General features: G+C 38.4%; 2 protein-coding genes across 8 annotated transcripts in view; one reads left to right on the top strand and one right to left on the bottom strand.

Annotated features, from left to right (window-relative positions):
- Positions 1–23,311, bottom strand: part of TOPORS (TOP1 binding arginine/serine rich protein, E3 ubiquitin ligase) — a 567,831-nt gene that overhangs the window by 196,669 nt on the left and 347,851 nt on the right. The window lies entirely within an intron of this gene.
- Positions 1–23,311, top strand: part of ELAVL2 (ELAV like RNA binding protein 2) — an 84,799-nt gene that overhangs the window by 34,202 nt on the left and 27,286 nt on the right. For 2 of the 7 annotated variants that reach the window (XM_069880464.1, XM_069880462.1), the window contains exons 2-3: positions 6,966–7,056; positions 9,454–9,694. In XM_069880464.1, the coding sequence (XP_069736565.1) occupies positions 6,985–7,056; positions 9,454–9,694 (313 nt within the window). In that variant the 5' untranslated portion in view covers positions 6,966–6,984. The remainder of the gene's footprint in view (positions 1–6,965; positions 7,057–9,453; positions 9,695–23,311) is intronic. The other 5 variants (XM_069880466.1, XM_069880465.1, XM_069880468.1 and 2 more) reach the window with 3 other exon arrangements.

Here is a 23,311-nt window from a genome sequence, read left to right as displayed (position 1 = left end):
TCTTCATTTACTACTGGAAGTCTGCTGTTTTCATAGAGCCACTGTGATATTCTTCTGGTAGGGCAGGCAGGGGGAAGAGTTCATAATGAATTATCAGACAAGAATCACTTGTTGATGTCTTCACACTTCCTTGGATGACCTTAAAGTTTAAGTGAAGTAGTAGAAGCCTTATAGGGCTGTGAGTGGAGTCTCAAGTTTCTCTTGACTGAAGAGGGCAGAAAATGCTGACTGAAATGTTTTGGTTTGAACATAGTTCCTTCCTTTTGCTCTTCCAACCCCACATACCCAGCTGTGGAAACCACTGGGCAGCTCCAGTCATTTGGTGCCACAAATACGTATTTGTTTTGCCTTATGTGTGACTTTCACAGAATTTCTCTGAAAGAATGAAATTAAGGGGATTTATCCTTCCCTTTGAAATGTAAGACTCTGATGGAGATATGTTGCCAAAATCTTGATCTATTGGTCTGCAAGGGCATGTCTGGAGTGTCTGCGATACTGCTGGGTTTTGTCCCCAGCCATCTCTAGGTTTCCAGGGAGCTGTGAGCAAAAGGAGCATAGCCATGAAAAAGCAGTCAAGTAGAAGTGTTCCTGTAACCTTGTCTTCTGCAGCCTGGAAGATAAGTCCTGTTTTCTGTTGCTGGACCCTCTGTTGCACTGAGGAAAATTGGATGTCTGAGGGGCAAAACCTTTTAGGTATGTTGGCTTTCAAGGAGAGAAATGGGAAAGCAAGTGGAGTCATGGGTAGCCTTGAAGTTGACACATGCTTTCTTGATCAGGAAGAAGCTGGTTTTGAACTTCCATTTTTAAATTTGGGCTTCTTTTCATAGTCAGAATAACCTGGTTTGCTTCCTTTTCCTGGCTGTCAGTAGAACTTCTGTGTTCGGAAATGCCAGTGGGGCAGAAGGGTGTAACTGCAGTGTGAAAGAGGGAGAAGTTTTACACAGCCCAACTGGAACAATGAGGTAAAATGCCAAAAAATTTAAGTAGGTATCATAGCTTAATTGAAGCAGGTGCTGTATGTCTAAAAGTAGGTGTTGACTTTGAAACCCTTCAAGCTATTGAAATGCTGTATTTGAAGAGTCCTCGAGTTGTCTACTTCAGCCCCATTGAATCCACTTTATTTTAGTACTCTCAGTAGGCTCCGGACTATAGCTGTACAAGGTGGGAAGGGAACTTTGCAGTAGGATACTGTTACTCCTTGCAGGATATATATGCATTTGGATGGAAGTATATTGCCTGGAGAGCACTTAGCTGGAAGGCTGGGATATGGCACGTGAGACTGGGACAGCATGTGGAAATGTTTGAAGGACTAAGAGCAAAAACTGTAGTCGGCAAGATTGAGTGCACTTTAAAAATCTTGAGCACATTCTTTCCTTTAAACAGTCGTTTCAAAGTATCTGTCAAGTCTGGAATTGTTCACAACTCGGTTTGTCACTTGTTTCAGGCAACTGTATGATCCAGTGGTAGTTTTGGTGGAACTCTTGCTGAACATCAGCAGTATTATGTTTGGACCGGCCCAGCTAGGATTTCAAATATAACAGAAGAAGACATCATTTGCTCTGAGCTGGCCTTAAACTTTTTTAAAGGGGACAATGAGAAGGGAGAATATAATTTTATGCTGGGTTCTTTTATCCTCTGCATAAGCTAATTAATGCTCTGTTAATTCTCTCTTGCCCAGGGAATAAGTTGTTACGGTGGTAGAAGTGGTTGTGTCTAAATTGACCTGAATAATTAGGGACATAATTTTACTTTATTGGAGTATCAATTGAACTGATCACTTACAAGAGTGGGGGTATTTATTTACAGAAGACCCTATTTCTTGTATGATCTCTAAGATAACTTAAATTAGCTTGCATGTTTCTCTCCCTTTACTGAGGTAATTACTAATTGCTGTCAGGTAGGTCTCTTGCATGGTCTGTAGATTACACTGTTGTCAAGCAGTGTCCTCACCTTGTTGTACCCAGACTGCCTGCAAGTCTTTATGCTGGCTTCTTTCCTAAAACACTAGGAGCATCAGTGTGGCATAGTTCTTAAGGCATTTGCAGGCACGCTAAGCATTTCCGAAAGCATTTTATGCTGCTAGGAGATAATTGTTTTAGTCTGTGTATACGTTTTTAGTATTCCTTATAAATTTTTACATTCATAGAATCACCAGGTTGGAAAAGACGCATCAGATCATTTAATCCAACCATTCCTATCAGATACTAAACCATGCCCCTTAGCACCTCGTCCACCCCCTTTAGTCTTGTTTTAGTGCAGTCACTGGGACTTCAAGCTCTTTCCCCAGTAGCAGAATTCATGCCTATATACTGATATGTTTCTTGCATAGCTATCTGAAATTGTCCATTTTTCTTCTCACTAACTGCCTGGAATGGGCAGATCTGTCTGTCTGCCTCTTCATCCTTGCTGAAAGTTTCTGCGGATGAACTTTTTATTTATCCTTGTGGTTGGTGCTGCAAATAATTTCAGTTATATTTCATATGAGACTTCATGCCCATCTTCCATCTCTTCACACACTTTCTCATTGTGCTATGGAGGCCCAGGTATAGAAGTGTTGTGCTATTACTTTAATGATCTGTACAAGAGCCAGTGGGAAAAGGTTTCTGTTCTAACCTATCACCTTAGAAAGGCTATGTTTTAGTGTTTCTTGGGATTCCTCTGCTTTCTGGTCCTCTTAATGTAAATACAAGCAGCTGTAACTAGATAAGTTACTTTAAAAATGTTGGGAGGCCTTTATTAGCAGAAGCTAATTCTGAGTTTTCTCTGAGGCTTTTTGGTTTTTTTGATATCAATATTGTATCACCAAGTTCTTGCTTATATCTTTGCACAAATCAAGAGGAACTGTTCTGGTTGGTTCTCTTCAGCATAATCTATTTCCTCCTGGACCTCAATCTAGTTTGTGCTATAGATATTTCACTAGTGTGATTCAGGAATTGATAGAAATGAATGGACATGCAAGCATGGAGGTCTGCTAGTGGAGAAATGCTGTTTTATGCTGTTTTGAAATAACAGTGGAAATACAGACTTAAAATTTAGCATTGTTTTACCTTGTTTGTGCAGATTCAGCAAGCACAATATGTGCTGCTAACATGTAGATGTCAGAATAACCATCAGGCTCTCCTTGATAACTATTCTTCCTATAGGGAAACTGAATGAGTGAGCAGTGTTTTGTTCTGACAGGCAAGGTAGTTGGCTGAAGAGATGTCCTCTGGCCCGTATGTGCCTTCACCCATAAGGAAGTTTGGGACATTCTAGCGGTGTGCGTAGTAGTTACTGCATGTGCTGTGTTTAACACCCTCTATCTTTCCTATTTTATGCCTTTTTTGAGTATGCACAGATTAATACTGCTTTCATGCAGGCTCATAGACTATTTGAAGAAAAAAAAAAAAGAGCACTTCAAATTAACACTCCAGTAAAGGTAAAAATCTGGGAAGAGGAAGCATTAAGAATTGCAGGGTTTTGAAATATAAATAGCTGTGCACTTAAATGTTTTTTGGAGATGCTAATTTTTTTTTCTGAATCCTGTATTTTGAAGCAAAATTCTGCATCTAGGTTATGTCAGGGTTATTACCTTTCACTGACTTTATTACAAGCTGAGAGTAATGTTCTGGTTTAGACCTTCATGTCCAGAAGATAAAGGATGTTGTACTCAGCCATGAGGCTGTGCCTATTGTGCTATTTAGTGTTAAAAAACCAAAATCTGTGGCATCTGCTTATCTGAATAGCAACATGTGATGATTCTTGTGTGCTTCCATTGCACTGTCTGCACCCAAGAGGGAAAATGTTGAATTCTGAAACGTGTTCTCAAAGTCTCCTGGTTTGTAAGTCTTCAGACAGGTCTTCAGGAGCTCTGTATCAGGCATGACCGTTGAGACTGGAGGCAAGTCATAGCACAACTTCAGTTGCCTCTGAACAGTGGTAACCTGTTGGAAGAGACGGATGTGTTTAATGTCTGTGTCTAGCCAGTAAAATTCAGGGTGCTGATTTTTCTGTAATAAACTTTAGAAATATATGGATTATCCAGAGCAGGCATCTGTGCAGTGGTTTTTGGTGTAGTGTCTATAAATAGAGCTAAAATCTGTATATAAAATGTTACAGCTTTTTCTTCAATGACACGGATGTGCAGAAATGAATCAAATCAGATAGGTGGTTGAAAGGACTTGGACAGAAGTGAGATGCACTAAAGGTCTCTGCCTAGCACATGCACCTGAGGTAGTAACAGTGGTTGAAGGCTTCTGTTTTGCATCTCACCTTGGTTTTGTCTCAGCCCTGTCAGGATCCAGCCTCAGCTTCCATTTTCAGCTGAGCATGAGCAGTTGAATGTGTTACTTTCCAAAATAACCTGTTTTACAGGGAAAATTAGACTGTGGTGACTATAGTTTTGCTGGTTTTCATCTTGTTAGCTCTGCTTGCTTTTCTAAAGCTCTCATACAAAAATCCACTGTTGATAGAATTGGAACTGTTCTGTGGCAACCAGAACTAATCAGATAAACCATATGGCTTTATAACTCTGGATGTTTTTGGTCTTTAGAAAAAAAAAAAGCCTAGTTGCTGCTTTGCTAGGCAAACCTAACTCATGGCTTATTTGAGCTGTAGTGAATTAGCAGCTGGGATTCAGTTAATGCCACAAACAGTGTTTAAGACTGTTTGGGTTTAAAAATCTTAACTGCGTTTGGCACGTTAGAAGTAAGTTTATTGCCTCCCATGCAGTACATTGTTAACAAAGCAAACCACTTAGTCTGCTGAACTGAAAACCTTGTCTTCAATTCTGCTTCTGGTCAGGACTGTAAAAAGAGCAGATTTCCTATTCCAGCATCACTTAAATTTTTCTTCTCTTAATCTGAATGTATTGAAAGACAAACTTGGATTTCCTTAATCACCACAGAGCCTTGTTTCCTGAACCTAATGATTTCTTAGGTTTCAAATGCAGTAATTGCTGAGCTATTTTAATATTCTGAAGTGTAATACTGTCTGAGGCTAGTGGTCAAAAAGTGTATTGAATTTTTAAATGATAGTTGTGGTTATTTGGTATTTTCATATTTCTTTGGAGACTGTTTACAGCCTGAATACTGTGTTAATGTGATGTTTTAGAGCTAAAGTACAGTGTTTAGACTAGAAACTGATTTTTAAAAAATTAGATTTTTTTTTCTTTGTAATTAACTATATTCTCTTTTTTATCAGGTCAGGTAGAAGTGTAAATAAAAGCACGAGAACTCTAGTTTTCCAAACTAGATGTAAAAGAGCATGTTGGGTAGCTTTGAAAGTACTCAAAATGGTAAAAGAAATGGTAGACAAAACCACGGTTTTGAGATGTAACAGTGCAGTAGTTGAAGAACAGACTGGTACATTGGGAGTACCTTGTGGAACACTTCAGTGAAAATTTGAGAAGTGCTCTTAGCTTTTTTCAGAAGTGCTACGATGCTTGGGGGCAGAGAAGTGCTGTGCACAAAGCTGTCTTGTTGGAGTTTTCCATCAGCAGCCCATGGCTTGCAGGAAGCAAATAAACTATCAGGTCACACTGTTTTGCTAGGAGCCACAAAGATGCAAAGAAAACTGTCTTATGCATCTCTCTACAGTCTCTGTAGGACAGAGTTTTGTAGACTGCTACTTTAATGCTGCTTCCTTAATAAAGGTTTTCTGGACTTTAAAAAAAACAAAAAAAAACATCAGTTCAGACTTCGTGTGTTTCTTTATGTAGTAAGTATTTCATCAAATGTATGAGCCTGTATACAATGGAGAGCTTTAAAAGTGTAATTGTTAGCATTGGTTTTGGGCTGAGACCAGAGAGAATGGTTTGCAAGGTTGCAGCTGATACCAAAGCCTCAGTGTTTTGCTTAAGAAGAGATGACTAATGTCTTTATCAACCTAAATAAGAAATAAAGACCAAACATGAAGTCAGCTAACCATACAGAATTTGTTAGCAGACTGAAATGAAAAATAATCTACATTGGTTTAAATCAAGGGAAGTTGTTTAGAAGTATGTGTTTATAAACCCTGGATGCAGCAGGTTTGCAAAATCTGAGTCCTTATTTTTGTTTTCTTTTTTTAATCAAGGTTAGACTTAACTCATCTGCTGACCAGGGACAAGAAGGATCTTTTGGATTTTGTCAGTCTCAATCTGTGACAAGTCAGAAGTCTCCCTATTTTTTGCCAGTATTGTGGTTATATTTAACTTATAGACTAGTTGTAATAATATGCAAATGGTCTATTAGCTTTTGTAGTATCCTCCTAACACTGCTTAATGCAAATCTAACAGTTTGCAATGATATCTTATATTAAAAATGAACAACAGTGTGCTTGGAGAAATAAATACCCTTACAAACAAGTACCTCTTGTGTATTTTGCTGCAGTTACTCCACTTGAGAAATTGTTGACTCTACTGCCACTTGTACATCCAATGGTACTATTAAACAGCTGTTGCAAGGAAACTTACTAAATACCATCTGTGCAAGATTTTAATTTACATAATTTTTAAACCAGGGGTTTTAAGAACAGACTGGATTCTGGCGAAGTAGTTCATCTTTTGTATTTTTTTGTGGTCTGGGAAAGGCATATAAGGGGAGTTGGTTTTTAATGGTGCATGGTCATGTTGCGTGGTAATGGAAAATCAACTCACGACATTTTCTTTCTTTCTTCTTCCTTCAGACCTGAAGAGTTAAAAATTTGTGTTGTGGTGTAGTTTTAGGCATGGTGTGATTCTGGAGGGTAGTTTCCAGGGTAGATAGAAGACTAGACTGTAGCATTATCTTTTAAATCTTACCTTAAAAATAAGGATCTCATTTCATGTTAGAAAAATAATTTAGAGCAGAATTTAGAAAGATTAGATTGGAATTGCCTCAAATCCAATTAAGCCACTGCATGGACGTGCTGGGAATATAAATGCAATTACTGTAAGTTTGTACAAACTGATTTGTTGCATTATCTTGCTAATCTAACATACGGTACTTTTTGTGTCCATATTGCAGACGGCAACTCCAAACTAACATGGCAGTCAGACTGTGTGATGTGGCTTCTCTGCTTAGAAGTGGTTCGTGGGCAGCAGAGCCTTGGACTGGGGTCTGTGGGATTTTTCTTAAATTCTGGAGGCTACTTTTTTACATGCTAATTGTGCTGAGGCCATACCAAACTCTTTAATTTCCCATTTGGAATATTAACTCTTATCTATGTTTCATTATAGGCTGTAGGTTGTGTCCCTATTCTGTGAGAGTCTAGAGTGCACTGGTGTACCTTGACAACATTTTCTATAATATGGTGATCTCCTGTAGAAATTATACTGCAGTGGCTTGCCTTTGTTATGTCAATTAGATTTTAGTACTAATTCAAAACACCTGGTAGATAATTGAAGAGTATACTAAAATGGTTTTGGTATGGTCTGACTACTAAAATGCAGTAACTTTAAAAGTTTCTATATTGTGTGTTTGTTATTACTGTTTTAAAAATATATTTATAAGTCTTACTCTGAGGAATTGTTTGAGAACTGTAAATTTATCTTCTAAACTCTTCCTGGGTGGAAAATATTTAGTAACTGCTGAAGATGTACTTTGTTATATGAACAGTTATATTCAACCTATCAATGGAATATGTATTATTTGTAAAACATTAGTAACACTTTATTCAGAGCAGATGGTTCTATAGCTGATAAATGCTGTAATTTCAGCACACACAGGCTACCACAGCTGTTCACTTGAATGTTGGCTTAGGATCTCATTCTTGCCACCTGAACATGAAAACAAATGTGCAATTAAGTGAGGATTGTTTGTTATCCTTGCTGAATCTTGCCAATCTTGATCAATGAGCACTTTTAATTTGAGACAAAAAGGAGGGGAGGAAAAAAAGCAATCCTAGAGTGCCTCAGTCAGAGCACAGCTAGTAGCTTTCTGGAGTATACTACTGTTTTGAAAAATAATATATCTTAATTGGCATCATCTATTTTCTGAACTTTTCATAGACTTGTTTGATCACAATGCCAGGAGCAGGTTACCCCTTGGAGTTTGTCAGGATGGAAGAAAACATTGTTTCAGTTGTAGCTCCCACATTTTTGTTAGACGTTTTTAATAGATATATCTTCCTTCTTTTGCATAGTGTTGAAATAAATTACCCTTGGAAAATACTTCCGTATGGAGGTGGAAATGTGTTACTGGTGATGTCTGAATTGTAGTTTAAGGCACTTGACGTACCCCCCTCATGTTTTTAGGAAATTCAAATTTAAACTGAGTACAGTTGACCTAATCGGTTATTTGAGTATTCATTGATGGTATCTGCTGCATTGAACAGGAGAGTTAGGACAGATGATGCCCAGAGGTCCTGACATTACACTGTGATTTTACAATAGGCTTTTTTGTGTGAGAACTCCTAGAAACTTAAGTATGAGGTTGGATTTCAGTGATTGCTGAGTTTGTTTTAATATAGCTTCTTGAGTCTTCCTTCTGTGTTGAAATGTTTATTAGTGGAGAATGGATTTATAGAATTTTCTGTTGGATGTTGTCCTATGTAGTTGGTCTCAAACAGGGTAGGCTGCCCAAATCTTGGATAGTAGGCTGCCATTAAAAATCCATTGTATTTATCAACTATTAACAATTTGGTGTTTGAGATGGCAAAGAGCCTTTTGGATATGTGGTAGTTTGTGGGCAGGTCCTGATGCTTCTGCAAATGATTGCCTCTGTTTGGCAATCAAAGTCAGTTACTTTAGGGTAAAATGCAGCAGTCCCTGGAATGATAATCACTCTGTTATTTTGATGTCTGAAAGTGAATCAAGTTAAAGCAGCAAGTTTAAGCATTTGCAGGGTTCAGGGTAGAGAAGTGAGAAACAGGAATTGTCAGCTTAATCAAAGAAAAGCATTTAGAAACTATTTTCCAACCTGTTGTGACAAAAAGTTGACCTTCAGGTTATCAAGGAAGAGCTTGTTTTCCATCTCAGCACATTCATATGTCTCTAAGTAGCTCTCTAAGTTACTTATCCTGCCTTCTACTATTGGGTATGAGAAAAAAGCTCAGGATTCAATTAACAGCCCCCTCTTTTTGAAAATAACAAAATAATGACACTTTAAAAGCTGCACTTCATATCATTTCAGTTACCAGTTTAAAGTTAATAGAACTGGTTACTCTTGTAATGGGCCAGTTCTGTTGCATTAATCTCTGTACTAAGAAAGACTAATACCCCTAAATGAAGGGTACTGGGGAGAATGGGAAACTAGCTTTGAATGTTAACTTCACTGAGCTAGCTCCACGAAAATTTTAGTGGTAGTTTTACTTGCTTGTAAGTTTTTAAAATATTGCCTTATTGATAGTTAAAATCCTTTTATACTGGGAGGGGGTGTTTGCATACAGATGCAGTATGTGGACCTGACAATACCACTTCTGCATAATGGGATATTTTTTAAGTTATTGCATGGGCTGTTCTAATTGACGGTGAAATAATGAATTTTGATGGTTCTTGTTTTATGTCTTTTTCAGCAGGTAATTGCTGCCATGGAAACACAGCTGTCTAATGGACCAACTTGCAATAACACAGCCCATGGTTCAACCACTATGAACAATTGCTCATCACCAGTTGATTCTGGGAACACGGAAGACAGCAAGACCAATTTAATAGTCAACTACCTTCCACAGAACATGACACAAGAGGAACTGAAAAGTCTTTTTGGCAGCATTGGTGAGATAGAATCCTGCAAGCTTGTTAGGGACAGAGTAACAGGTATGTTTGTTTTGGGATCCTCTGCATCTTTTCATTTTCCAGGCATTGACATGTCATATCGTATTTTACTTTCTCTTAAGTCACGGAATAAAGGCAGAAGAAACCAATGCTGATGTTGCTAGTTCATCGTTACCTAGATTCTAAACCCCAAAGTTAAATGTCTGTATCTGCATTCCATCCATGTTTGTATGAATGCTATAAATGTTAACAGGATATTTAAATCTTCTTAGCTTTTGGAGTCTTTGAAAAGAGGATTCAGATGTGGAAAAATAGGTATTAATGAGGTTTCCTTGAAGTTTTTATTCAGCTCTGAGTCATGGATTCATTAGATATAGCTAGTGCAAAACTTCCCTTTTCAGGGATGCACATAGCTGAAATAGTACTTTGGGAAAAGGCTGGACTTTGTTTATTCAGCTTTGTAGGTAAAGCTGCTTTTGTATTGCAGCACTTGAGCAGTTTCTTAGGGATGCACACTTGAATCAATATTTGCTGTCTTAGTATGCAAGTATGAGCTGCAGTGTGATAGATTCTGTTTGTACTTTAGTTTAGTAACAGCTGACGAATGGGTTGCACATTTAGACTAGTTGTTTAACTTTGAAAGAACTGCCAGTTGGATGCCAGCACTTTAAAAGAAGAATGAAAGGATGTCTAGCAAAGTTCAGTGTCTTATCTCTGTTTTTCAACTCTAAGCTGTCTGAAATTAAAAAAAGAAAAAACATGGATATACCATTTATGTTATTTCATTAGGTTGTTCAGAAATACTGACTTTGGTACTTCATTTCCTGCCTTTTTCTTTGCAGTATCCTCAGTATCCAGCTGTCAAGAATGCTTCTTTAACCTCTTTGTTGCAGTTCTTGAATGTGATGGTTAGCTTCTGCATGTGTAAAAATGCACCTCTTTTAGACTGTATGTTCCCTCTGCTTTGGTTTAAGGGGTGAGAGCCAATACTTTTCTATTACCAAAAAGGTAGTGGCAGAACATGGGCAAGCTTCTTGTGCTAAAAACTTCATGACTCAGTGTTCTCAAGTAGCAACAGTGGGAAGACAAAAGCTTTAGTCCCCCCCACACAGATAGTGGGGCTTTGGTCCCTATACGTGTTTGTGTTGATAGCCTGAGTGGGCTGGAGAGTTAGGTTCGCTGACTGCGTATATGAATAGTGGTGGACAAGGCCTGAAAATGTTCAGACAGCTCAGGCACCAGCCCCAGGACTTCGTTTTGCCATGCAGTGCATGCTTTCTTCTCTTGTTCTGTTGACATATTTGCTCCTCTAGCAAGAAAGAAGTTAATGCCATCTTTTTCCCTGACTGCTGCAGATACTGGTGTGTCATCAGTACAAGGAAAATGCTTAAACAAGAATATGGCAGCACAGAGGTACCAAGGGGAATATTTCCCAAGTGTTTAGTTCATCTGTACCTGCTGAGAGTGAGCAGAGTGAGTGAAGTTAGGGCTCTCTTCTTGTGAATTTGACCATCTCCTGCCCAGTCTATACCTTTTCTGAATAATACAAAGTAGTTTAATTGCCAGTGCTCATACCTACATTCTGCTAAAACACCACTAGTGAAATTACTGATATGATGCTGAATAATCGCCAACTTTTTTTGAGGATTCTTTTTTTTCGTTGTTCTGCGTGCTGGAGGCAGCATCTGTGATTGTGTTTAAGTATTTTACTTGTGTATGGTGTGAGCATAACCTGTTACGTATAAAGAGATACTTTTGTCATTCATCACTCTTGATAAGTCCTTGAATACTTGCCTCTAAAAAGCTGTGTGGTCAAACTGCACTTGTCTCTCACAAGGTGGATTCTCAAGCCCTACTTCTTGGACTTCTTGCAGTTCAACTGTATACAGCATCAGTCAATTTTATACTTGGTTTAAGGTACCTCGCAAACAGAAAGTAAAGAGAAGAAAAGTCCATGCTCGGGCCTAGAGGAGTGATGCTATACTCTAGAGACAGCAAGAAGGCGATTTTTTTTTTTTTTAAATCTTGATCTTTTCTTCTGACTATTTACAGTTAGAAACCAGGGAATCTTGCCTGAAGAGAATGTTTAAAAACAAAATAATGCTGCTGGAATATGCACTTCTGTCTTGGTGAATTTACTAGGCCATGCTTCATGGCTGTACCTAACTTCAATTAGTGACTGCTGACAACTTACCCTCTCTGAGGTAGGGACCATTCAGTGGCACAAAATGAGTCAAGCTAAGAGGCTACTTAAAGCCCAACACTGATCTGATTTCTGTACGTTCGAAGATTGCTTTGCCTCCCCATTGGATCTGAAGAACCAACATTTCTTCCCATAGCGTATGGCTTGTTCTCAGAACATTAGGTAGAGGAATAATTAAATCTATAAAATAACCTACTTCAGCATAGTGAAAGCCTTGGCTACTGTAAACCAATGCTTTTAGTCCTTCTGAGCTGACCAAACCTCAAAGCAATCTAAGCTCTTTTCAGTGAACAATACTGAATGTGCTTGGAGATGGCAAAGAAACTAGACTCGTCTAATGTCATGCTTTGCTCTCTTCAGCTTGTCTTTTCTATAAGTAATGACTTCAGTGCCTCAAAACAGAAGGTCCTTTACTTAGCTGTTTACTGAACTTTTGTTCCAGGAGTGGAAAGATGAAACTGGTACCCAATCAGCTAGTGGGGCAGCTATTTCAAAGTGTTTATCTCTGTCTTGCAGATCTGAGTTCACATACTCAGCATTCCTTATCAAAATTGATTAATGATTACAAGTTTCTCCCAATCAAGAGGCTGCTGCAGGCAAGCGGAAGTGAGCCTTGAGGTCTTAATGATGGATGCATGAATTGCCCACATCCTTACAGGATAGTCTTGATGTGCTATAAGCTCACATTGATGTTACTTACTGTCAAGACTCCTTCCCTGGGAGTCAATGGAGCAAGAGTAAATTGCAGGCTTTTTGTTTGAAGGTGTTTTCTGTATAGCATAGTGATGCCTATACAAGGATCTTGACTTTAAATTACATTCTTAGTAGGTGAGAACTCCAGGATTGGAACTATTGGTGTTTCTCCTTTATCGGAGAGCACCTCCTCAGCTTTAAGGCATGCAGTCAGCTGCCAGCAAGAACATTGCATCTGTCTTAACTCCAAAAGGTTTTAGTTTATTATTTAGTTTAATTCATTTATATGAGATTGAGAAACATGGTGCCTGACCTTATAACTGCATTGGGAGCCATACTTCTGATTTAAGTAGCTTGGAGCAAGACTATCTTGTGTTTGTGGATGCCAAGGAGAGAATGCACTAGTTCCAGTCCTGTTCTAGCTCATTTTCAGTTTTTTACAGAGTTCTTGGAAAGCAAATACCTTTAGTGAATAGGTATTCAGTGAATAACTGATGGAAAGTTTAGGGGAGCATAGAAACTGAAATACTTTCCTACAGACTAAGCTGCGAGTGAGAATTGATAAGGGGCAAAGCTCTGGCCTACCTCATATTGGTCCATATCGGTATTGGATGCATCCTCTGGCTACTTCATGAGGTGAAGTGACGTACTTGAAATAAGAGATGTTTGCCAGGGAGATGAGACTGAGAGATCTGGTAGTACCTCTGTGGATGAATGAAGCAAGGACGCGCTGGTGAACCTTTTCTCAGGAATGAAATATTTAGTGAAGAAAACAAGGTATTCTAATGTCTGTCCCTATCAGCAGGCAATGTCCAAGTCCCAGACCACACTCTGCTGTTGTGATTTTCTAGTAAATATTGACATGAGGAAGCCTGCTATGTCCTCAGTCAACAATGCCTTATGTTGAAATTCAGGGCGGGGATAAAGGATGGCTGTTGCCATCATGACATAAATAGTTGTCACAGTATCCTGTGGACTTGAACTAAATGGTCTCCCATCCTGTTATTTAATGTTCAGCCTGTGGTCATATCTGCAGCACTAGGGTATATTTAAGGATGCATTATAGCAGTGCTTGTGTTCCTTAAAGGTCTCTGCACCCATGATGAGTTGAGCTTGTGAGCCTCCTTGCCTCTGGAAAGCCTGTTGGAGGGAAGGGAAGCACCCCATACTTTTTAACTTCATGTGAGCTGCCTGATGAAGCCCTGTTTCTAGTAGTTTCAGTAATGCATGGAGTGGAATTTGTTTAAAACAACTTGTTTCAACTAATTGTTAATAGTTCCTTACCATGTACTGTCAATATGAAATTTGTCTCTTACTGATTTTTAACTAAAGGTTTAATTGTGAAGGAGGTAGGGGAGAAGCCTGGAGTGCAGAAGGTTTTTGCTGATCATCTCCAAGCATGCAGTTCATAGGTACAGCTTGCTCTCGGGAGGCCATTGGTAGCTGAACGGGAGTTCACTTGCTCAGCTAATGGAAGAACACTGAAAGCGTTCTCAGCAAGAATTTAAGTAGCTGATTGCTGTTCTGTTGCTTTACTGAAGGTTGAGAAGTTAAGGTTTGATACTAATGAAAATTTTAAAGGGTGCTGACCAAGAGTCTCTTCCTGTGAGAATCCTATTGACAAAAGCAGCATTGAAAAACTGGGGTATGAATGTCACTTATCTTCACCTGCTAACCAGAGAATGTCTGGAATGAGTCATTGTGCCCAGATATTTTGAAATCTATGTTAATTCTTAAGTGCTTTAGGCTAATGTGGGTATATATAAATGCGAGGTACAAAACTACCACATGAACCGACTAGTTGTACAGTAGGTGGGAGATTGGTCTCAACAAAGCATCATAACTGAATTTTTATCAGCTGCACTAGCTATTTAATGTAGTTTTAGTGTGTGTGCATACAAAGCAGGAGATGCATTTTACTTAATCTGTTGTTAAATATGTAAATACAAAAATCAAGTTAAAAATAAGGGAAGAGGATAAAATGGGATATCAGACAAATGATAAAAATCAAATTGCCCCTGTCCAAGCACTTAAAAGCACAAGCTTTCTGTTTATGCAAGACAGATGGATTTAGCAGCTGTTGACAAAATGCAGGTAGTAGTAGCTACCACCTAAGAATGAACACTTACCTTTAGTATGGCAAACTGCGTTTTTAGACCTACTTTTCTGAAACTTCAGTATAGGTAAAAATGGCAGTGGATGTGGTGGTGTCCTTATAAAGTAAGTCTGCACTTCTTTTTATCACACCGTATCTTATGTACAATTGTGCTTGCACTAATGGAAGATAAATCCTTAGTTTTCATATTGTGGAACAATCTCCAGATTTTCAGCCCTTTGCTTTTTTGTCATTTGCCTAGGAGTGCTAACAGAGTTGTTAGCTGTACTGAAACCATGGAATTCAGATGCTTATTTCAAGAGAGCAGCTGAAATGGGATGTCACAATTTGGGAGAATTTTCTTGGCTTTGCAGCTTCTGTGTTTTTCTTCTGTTACAAAAATCATATGCTTGTAAAATTCACAGCTTAGGTTCTCTGAAAGAGAACCTGTTTGTTGATAGGTCAGTTTTTCTTGTCTTTGACAGAGTATGTTTGAACTGGTAATAATGCTTACGTGTAGGCTTCATTTGCAGTTTAACATGCCTCCTTGTACTGCCTAGAAAATGAGGTAGGATGTGTTCAGAGGTCTAGACTGGAACAGTATTTCGCATCCATAGACTTGTATAGCTGGGAAGCCCTGGTTGTTCCATTTAGGTCAATGAGCCAGGTACTTCCCACATCAAGGCTTCTTTTTGCATTGCTTACTCCTATTATTAAACTTCCTGCATTCTAAGCCTGAAGACAAAGAGAAAATATATTTTGGTACATTCTTGCTGATCACTATTTGGTGGACCTGCTTTTCAAACCTGATGAAATTGCCTTGCTGTGAAGCTTACGTGCTGGTTGAAAGGTTGATCTCTTGCATGTTTACTTTTCCAAAAATCTGTGTTCTCATTTGACCTTTGGCTGGTATCTTCCTGTCACATTGCAGTGAGATTTCTTCATGGTCACCATTATAAGCTCTTGGAGTAAAATTCTTCATGTCTAACCATGTGATCCTTAAATTTCATAGACTCTTACAGTCTGGAAATGATACAGAGTCGTGGTCAGGCACGTAAAGGATGGATGTTGTTTTCTCATGTCCTGCCAACTTCAGTCGTATGGAAATGGGTATACCTACCTTGTTTTATTGTGCATGGTTAATCTTGACCTCTGCAAGTACTAATTTTTCAGATATTTGGAAGTGTTGTCTCACTAGTTTTCTGTGCATATTAGAGATGCGAAATGCAGCATGCAGCTCTGCAAGTGTGTAGAACCGCAGTTCTAAAAATATGCCTAGAAGTGGAACACTTCCAGGAAATCTATGCATCTACAGGCAGTATGTTAGCAATTAAAGCTTTTACAGAAACAGTTTTAATCGCTCACTGTGAAATTTCTTACTCATGTCCTCTGTTATCATTGAACTGTGATGGTAAATGCAGAGGATTCTGGGTTGGTCACAAGAGCTAATACAAAACGTGAGTCGGACATGTGGTAGTCAGAGTTGAGAGTATGTTAACAGAAGTAATAGTTCTGGTAGTGTTGGTCATGGTTCAGTGTATGCAATGAGTCAGTGCAATGTTGGGAGGGTCTATGCTGTCAGATCCTTGGCTACTATCCTCTAGTGCAGAGTCTGAGGAAACACTTGGTGACAGTCCTGAATTGTAGTCTGCTCGAACAACTGAGGCTGTGAGATGGAGGTGGTTTTTTTGTTGGGTAAGTGCTCTGCCTTAGCAGAGTGTGGGTGAAATACTGATCTTTTAGCGATCTCTTACCTTTGCTGTGGCTTCTACAGCAATCTTCTTGTTATCAAGGCAAGGATACTGTGTGTCCTCAGTGGAAACAGTAGGTGTGTAAAGTGACTAGCTGCTTCAATCTAGAATGTGTGAAACTCATTAACTTCAAGTTTTCTGTATTCTATAACAAATCAGTGCAAAAACTCCTAGCTATGTTAGCGCTGGGCAAGAGCAGAGCTGTTGGAAACCTTACCCCTTGTCAGTGCTAAGCTCCTGACTTTTTCTGTATGTGAATTTCTAAGATTCAGTGATTTCAAGTGATTTCATTTTTCTTTCGAGCCTTGGCAGGCAATTTCTTTCAAGTCTCTTGTCGCTGTTGATTTGAACAATGTTAGCTTACTCTTAATACCTAAATCTTTCACTTGCTTTAATGGAAGGCTAATTCCAGGGCATCTAAACCAGCCTTACAGGAGTATGGGAAAAAAATATGATCATATATTTATCCCTTAATCTGAGACTGCAGGCTTATTGCCACTTTCAAGTACTGTATGTGGAGATGAGGTACACAAGTTGTTTTCTTTTTCTCTTGGTATCCCAGAAGAAGCAAGAGGAAAAAAATAGTATGGCTTATCTGTGGAGTGGCTTTGTCTGCAAATTGACTTCTTTATCTGTAGCGGAGAAAGTTTTCAAGACTCCTGTGACAAAAAATGAAAATTTTGAGGGTAGTAGTGGGAGTTCCAGGTATTTAGTAATACAGCACAAGTGCCTGATGCTGGAAGGACCACATGAATGCACTGACAACTACAGTTTTGCCACTTTCCAGAAGAAGTTTGCTATTTTTGTAAAACTCCTGAGGTTCTTCCTTTTCAGCCTTTGCTTCTAATGTGTATAATGCTTGCCGTCCTGTACCACTGTAATCCTTCAGATGTTTCTGCATTTGTGCATTCATGGTGCAAGAATAGAATGGCTTGGAAGCCAAAGGAGAACTTAGGTGAAAGGGGATTCTCTTCTGTGTTATGCTGAACCTGCGAGAGGCAGGTGTTCTTGCTAGCTGCTGCTTAGTGGTGTGCTGAATTAAGGAATTGAGTTCTGGCAGCCTGACAGTTTCTTATTTGAGGAGGGTTGTACACTAAAAGAATTGCCTGGCAAACTGTATCTTGCTGACAGGATGACTTTTGCAGACCTTGACTGAACTGTGAAATCAAGGATAAAAACCCAGTGGGATTGGAGCAAGTCTGTATTTATGTGGTGATTGTTTTGATGTCCTCTCTGGAGCAACATAGTTAAGACTCTGAAGCATTGGTTTTGTAGAGGTGGATTTGAAGAGAAGGATAGTTCTTAACATCAGCTTTTTAATTTTCAAGGTAGTCCATGTTCTGAACTCTGCAGCTATTAAAATGCAATCTGTGATGTGTCCTAAGGACTAAGTGTTTTGTAGCACAAAGGTAATAAAGCAATTTTGAATTTTGTGTGCTTGTTGGAAGAAAGAGTAACAGCAGAGCGTTGCCCTACTTAGCTGATGGTTGGAATACTGTTCTATTGTCTGGACTACAGGAATAATTATGGAGTTAGGTTTTCAAACAAGACTTGTGTGTGAATCCAGCACACTATTAATGGAGACGTGCCTGTTAATATTCTAGTCTCTAGTTACTTTACGCTGATTCTAGATACTGCTATTAAATGTTTTTAAGATAGACTTAGCAGCGTTTACTGTGCTTTTTTCATAGTAAACTGCGTGATTTATTGCATGTTGCGTGTCTCCTGACGGTGGGTCATGCAAGCCGGTGGAAATGAAGGAATTTGCTTCATTTTGTGTTACTCAGGATAGCACTTGATTGTCTCTGCACTTCCATCCACTTGCTTGTCATTCTGCTGCAGTCATGACACCATTTTGAATTTTCAGAAACTTGATTTTAAAAACAAAAAGGTAGCAAACCCCAATTTGACTAAACCTGCATAATCTGTTCCAGGGATTCAGTTAAGTTGCCTAGTTAGTCTGTTCTTACTGCCAACATTGTGGAAACAAACATTTTAAAATGGCTAATTAGGTTATTCATCCATATATTAACCTGAATTCATGTGATGATCTCAATATACAGCTTAAGCAGGGAAGCAAGAATAATGTTTTAAAACTATAACTGTTTTTATAAGGCTAAATATAATTAGGGACCTCTGATTGTAGTGAATCAGAACATCTTCATTAAATCACTGTGCTTTTCAGCAAGCACTGTACTGTTTGATGAGGATTAATGCAATACACATTCTTGCATTTTTAGGTAAACAGAATTCACTTGTCAGTAATTAAAGTAGCTTTCAAGAATCTGTGAAAGTGAGTTTTGCAGGTTGGCACTGGTCCTCTCCTCACGTTGGGAATGTCTTGTGTGCTTTTAGCAGAACTAGTATTCTTTTTCTTCCAGCTTGGGAGTTCCCAGGCTGCATTTGGCATGTCTTATCACTGTTTACTCCTTCATAGGTGCTTTTAGATATATTTTGCTGTTATAACATAGTGATTCTCGGCCAGCTGTTTGAATAAATGCTAATTATAGTATAAACTAGTATGTGTTAAAGAGACTTGAGAGTAATGTGAAGGCTTTTAACGGGCATCACTGCTTTTCAGGATAACTGTGTAGTGATACTAATGGAACATATTTATAGTATTCAAGGTGTCTTCTGGTGAAGTCTGTCTCAGTCTGGGTAGCAGTGTTATTGACCTGCATGCCTTGAAGCCCTTTCACGCTTAAGGGTGTCTTATGGGTTATAAGGACCTATGTATCCGTACAAAAAGTGGATGCTGTTTCTCAGCCACCACAAGCAGAGCAACAAGAAGACTTCAAGCTGCAAATGGTTCCAACTGCTTCATGGTTACTCCATTAGGTGTTGAAGCAGCTAGTATATTGCTTTATAGAAGGAAGAACTTAGATACGTCCAAGGAACTTCTTTGGCTTCAGAGATTTTTACTAAATCTCGCTACATGAAAGCACTTTGTTTTACTTTACTTTGTTGTGGTGTACTTCGCCTGGCAGTTCTTACAATACAATTTTGCCAGGCTTACATGATGTTTCTTTGTGTACAACTGCAGTAAATGATTTATTGAACCATTTTCTATGGATTTTTTTGTCTTGGAGTATGTCAGGTGAGAGTAGAAGTAGGTAGGGAGTTGTAGAAAGCAAGAGAAGAAAAATCTGTGAGCCTCTAGTTTTAGTGACATAGTAACTTGAATTCGTATGTACAGGTATACTAACTGACAAATACTGCTCAGATCCTACATTTCATTTTGATTCTGTTAGGAATGCTTGTAAATCTATCAACTCCTAGAGCTATCAAAGGCACAGCCATGTTATCTTCAAGCTTTCCACACCACAGACCAGTTGCTTCAGTTAATTTGGGTTTGCCTTTTCTTATTTGAGAACTGACTGGTAGGACTGACTAAACCCAAAAGACTTGTAATCTGAATTCTTTTCCGTGTTCTGAGTTTCTTAAGCTATTGAAGATAAAATTTGCACTTGTTTCTCCTGATCTTCCTGGTACCTATGGGTTCTTGAAAGTTAAACCGCAGCCCTTCCTGAAAAGCATTTGAAGGTTAATATTGCTGCACAGTTGTTAAGAAGTCTTGCATCTACAGCAAAATGCAGTGATTATATCCTCCACTCTTTTTTTTTTAATTTAAATGAAAAGGTTCCTTCCTGAAGAACTTTGCTGTGACAAGAGGCTTAGTTTGTGTTACTCAGTATTGAGGAGCAGTAGTTCTTTGTTTGTCACAGCTGTTAAAAATGAAAGGAGGATATTTCTCTGACATACTTGCAGGGACATATCTTTTGAGTTGACAGTTAACACTTAGTCTGGGGAAAGAACTTATCTTTTGACAACAATTTATCATTTTGTTAGTTTTTCAATCAGCAGTTCAAAACCAGACCCCACCCCCCATATTGAAAGCAACACTACAAGTAAACTTTTCCAATATGTGCCCTGCGGAGAAAAAATTTGCAGGCTTTTTAGCACATTTCAGGATGTCTTTCAAAACACTTAAGATTAAGTAGCTGATAGTCTGAAAGAAAAATAAGACAAAACTCCAACAATACTATGTGTTAATGTGAAGTTTAGGAAAAGAATTTGTATTCCCGACATGCTAGTTTTTCACTTGGATGCACAAATTACTTCATGCTTCTGAACAACCCAGCAGTAGAACAAGATGCTTTATCCTGTCTTATTATTTAAAGTGACCAGGTGGTACAATAGAGCAAAATATTTAACAGTGCTGGCTATATTCCTGACAAGGAACAAATCAACTTTAAAAAAATAGAACTTCTCAACTGTGTAGAACATGTTGCAACTGGTAGTAGTAAAAATCAAAGGGTGAAGCCAGCTTTCAAAAAAGTAACTGAAGTAGAAAATTCTGTAGTATACTTTCACCTTAGTATAGTAAGGAGCTTCTACTTGTAATATGACAAGCTATTTCATAAGAAAGCACACTCCCTATCTTGGTTATTGTTTGTTTTGAGCAGTTTGTCTGTCGCTAGTTATATTTGAATATGAGAGGCTGTAACAGGCAAGGCTTATTAGTGCTCAACCTCCTGTAGCGTTAATAAGCAAATTCCCTGTTAACTTCTGTTTGTATGAAAGCATGTGGCTTCCCATGCAGTCCCTGCTTCCAGCTGTGTGTTTTACGGTTGAGATTTCTATGTGGTTGTGGTGTAACTGTTAATAACCCTTAGTTAGTGTCTCTTCTAGCTTACTGAACATCTTTGATCAGGTTCATGTAAATCTTGGCATGCACAATACCCCCTGCCCACGATTTTCTCTGCCTGCTGTGGGGAAGAACCAGAACTGCACCCTCATTTTTGTATCTGCTATCAACAAGTTTGTGTTGATGAAACATCTGATGATGTTCCTTGCATAAGAACCATGCAGAGGGTAAGGCAAGAAGATAGCACTAAGTTAATGAAAGGATAGAGTTGAACCTGGCTGAGAAGAAAGCTTATTTCTCTTAGTGGAGTTACTGGGGTTTGGGATAACTTACAGCTCTGTTAAAAGCCGTTTAATTACAGATGTAATCTTCTTACTATATGGCAGGGTAAACTGTCATATACTTTGATCAGTGTTTGATCTTTTTCCTTCAGTTTGCAATTCAACTATGGCTCTGAATTTGGGAAAATGGTGAGAAACTGTATTTAGAGGAGAGATTTGTCAAAGTATCAAATACTGAAATTGTCACTAGTGGTGATCATGGCTTACTAGTGTTTTCTTGCAAGTTGCCTAGCTCGCTAGCTCAGTCGTTTGTATGAATTGTGTTCAATTATTAGAATCCATCTACTGGAACTATGAGCAAACTGCAGTTGAATTGAGGATTGCTCAGTGGCTTAGGCTGTTACCCTAATTTTCCTGAAGCTGCTTTTAAAATACATTTCAAGCCTTAATGCAGACTTCAGAAGAGTGAAACTTGAACAATAATTTATATTGAAAGTAAATGGGAAGAAAGCAACACTTGACTATTCTGTGCTTAAATCCATTAGCCCTTCTGGTTAGAGAGACTATAGCTATCTGCAGGTAGTTTTAGGTACAGTTCTGCAGTTGACTGAATTGCATGTTGGGAGTGATGGTGTGGTGTTTAGCCATATGTAGAGTCAAAATAATATTGTGGTAATCTGGCTAAATTGGACACAATTGGCAGTGGCCATTTATGAATATGCAAGACCCGTTTTGAAAAAAAGACTGTACCAGCTCAGTGCCTCTCCACCATATCTTGACTCACAAGTGCTCTGTGAGCTTGCCTCTCAGGGTCAACGTAGCACACTGTAGAACATTGTTGTCTTTAATTGCAAATCCAGATACACAAAATGTTTGAGTGTTACACCTGTATCTGAAACTATCAAATCTTTCCTGCTCTTTAAGTTGGACTACAGGCCAAAACTGCTGTTCATCTTTCCCATGACATAACAGGCTTGCTTTCAGGATAATTTAGGCTGTGACTACCTGTAGTTTTTAGGTTGATCTTTATGTAACGCTGTATCTTATGCAGTATGACTTCTGCTTTTGTGTGCTAGCCAGGGAATGTATCTCCACTCCGAAATTTTAGATGTGTGGAAAATTATTTAGGTCCATGAGATGAATTCAAATGAGAGCCTTTGTATATAAGCTTGTAGTGTTGTCATGTGTCTGTCTTTTAAGAGCATTCTTCCACCAGTGTTTGCGATTTTAGAAGTGATGAAAGGCAGAATGAAGCCTAATGTCAAGTTGCTGTGAATGTGACTTGGTCCAGTTTGCGAAGATATGATGCTGACTTATTCTTACGGTACTTTAGTGGACCGTTACCAGTTAACTTCATGCAGATAGACAGAAATCTATGGCTTTAAACAAAGTTATGCTTAGTTTATTGAAAATAGCCTTTGGTGGAAAATCTGCTCTTGCATGGTTTGTGGCAAAAATTTGCATGTTTTTGTGTGATTCTGTAGTTATTTTTAGTTATATTCCTGTGATTTCTTACATTGCAGTAAGACCTTTTTTGCGGAAGTTAAAATAGCCTGAAAAGTTTCAAACTCCACTATACTGAAATGAATGGTTATATTGTTGTACCCAATTTTTTTAAAATGCCTGCTTACCTTATAGTTCTTTGATTGTCTTTGGTGGAAGGTAAATGAGTGAATATTTATTACTTGTTATTGAGATTTTTTTTTCCTAAGCGTATGATCAGTGTATGTTAAATGATTGTACTAGGCTAGGAAACTAGTTTTATATCTTACTGGTATGTACTAGTTTTCAGATTTATTAGTAACCAAGTGTAATTGTTCTTCTGAGGGTTATTTGCTTCTTAATTAATATGCATATTGGGATGGTAATTAGAAATGGAATGACTGTTTTGGGTGTTTCTTCTTGTAAGAATTAGCACTAATAACACTAAATTAAGTGGGGCTACTTTTCTTGCTTTATGTATAGCTGTTAGAGTAGTAACTGGAGGA

The sequence above is a fragment of the Phaenicophaeus curvirostris genome, chromosome Z, assembly GCF_032191515.1.
Source record: "Phaenicophaeus curvirostris isolate KB17595 chromosome Z, BPBGC_Pcur_1.0, whole genome shotgun sequence".
Lineage (NCBI taxonomy): Eukaryota > Metazoa > Chordata > Aves > Cuculiformes > Cuculidae > Phaenicophaeus > Phaenicophaeus curvirostris.
Note: the sequence above shows the minus strand (reverse complement) of the source record. Positions and strands in the feature narration are given on the sequence as shown.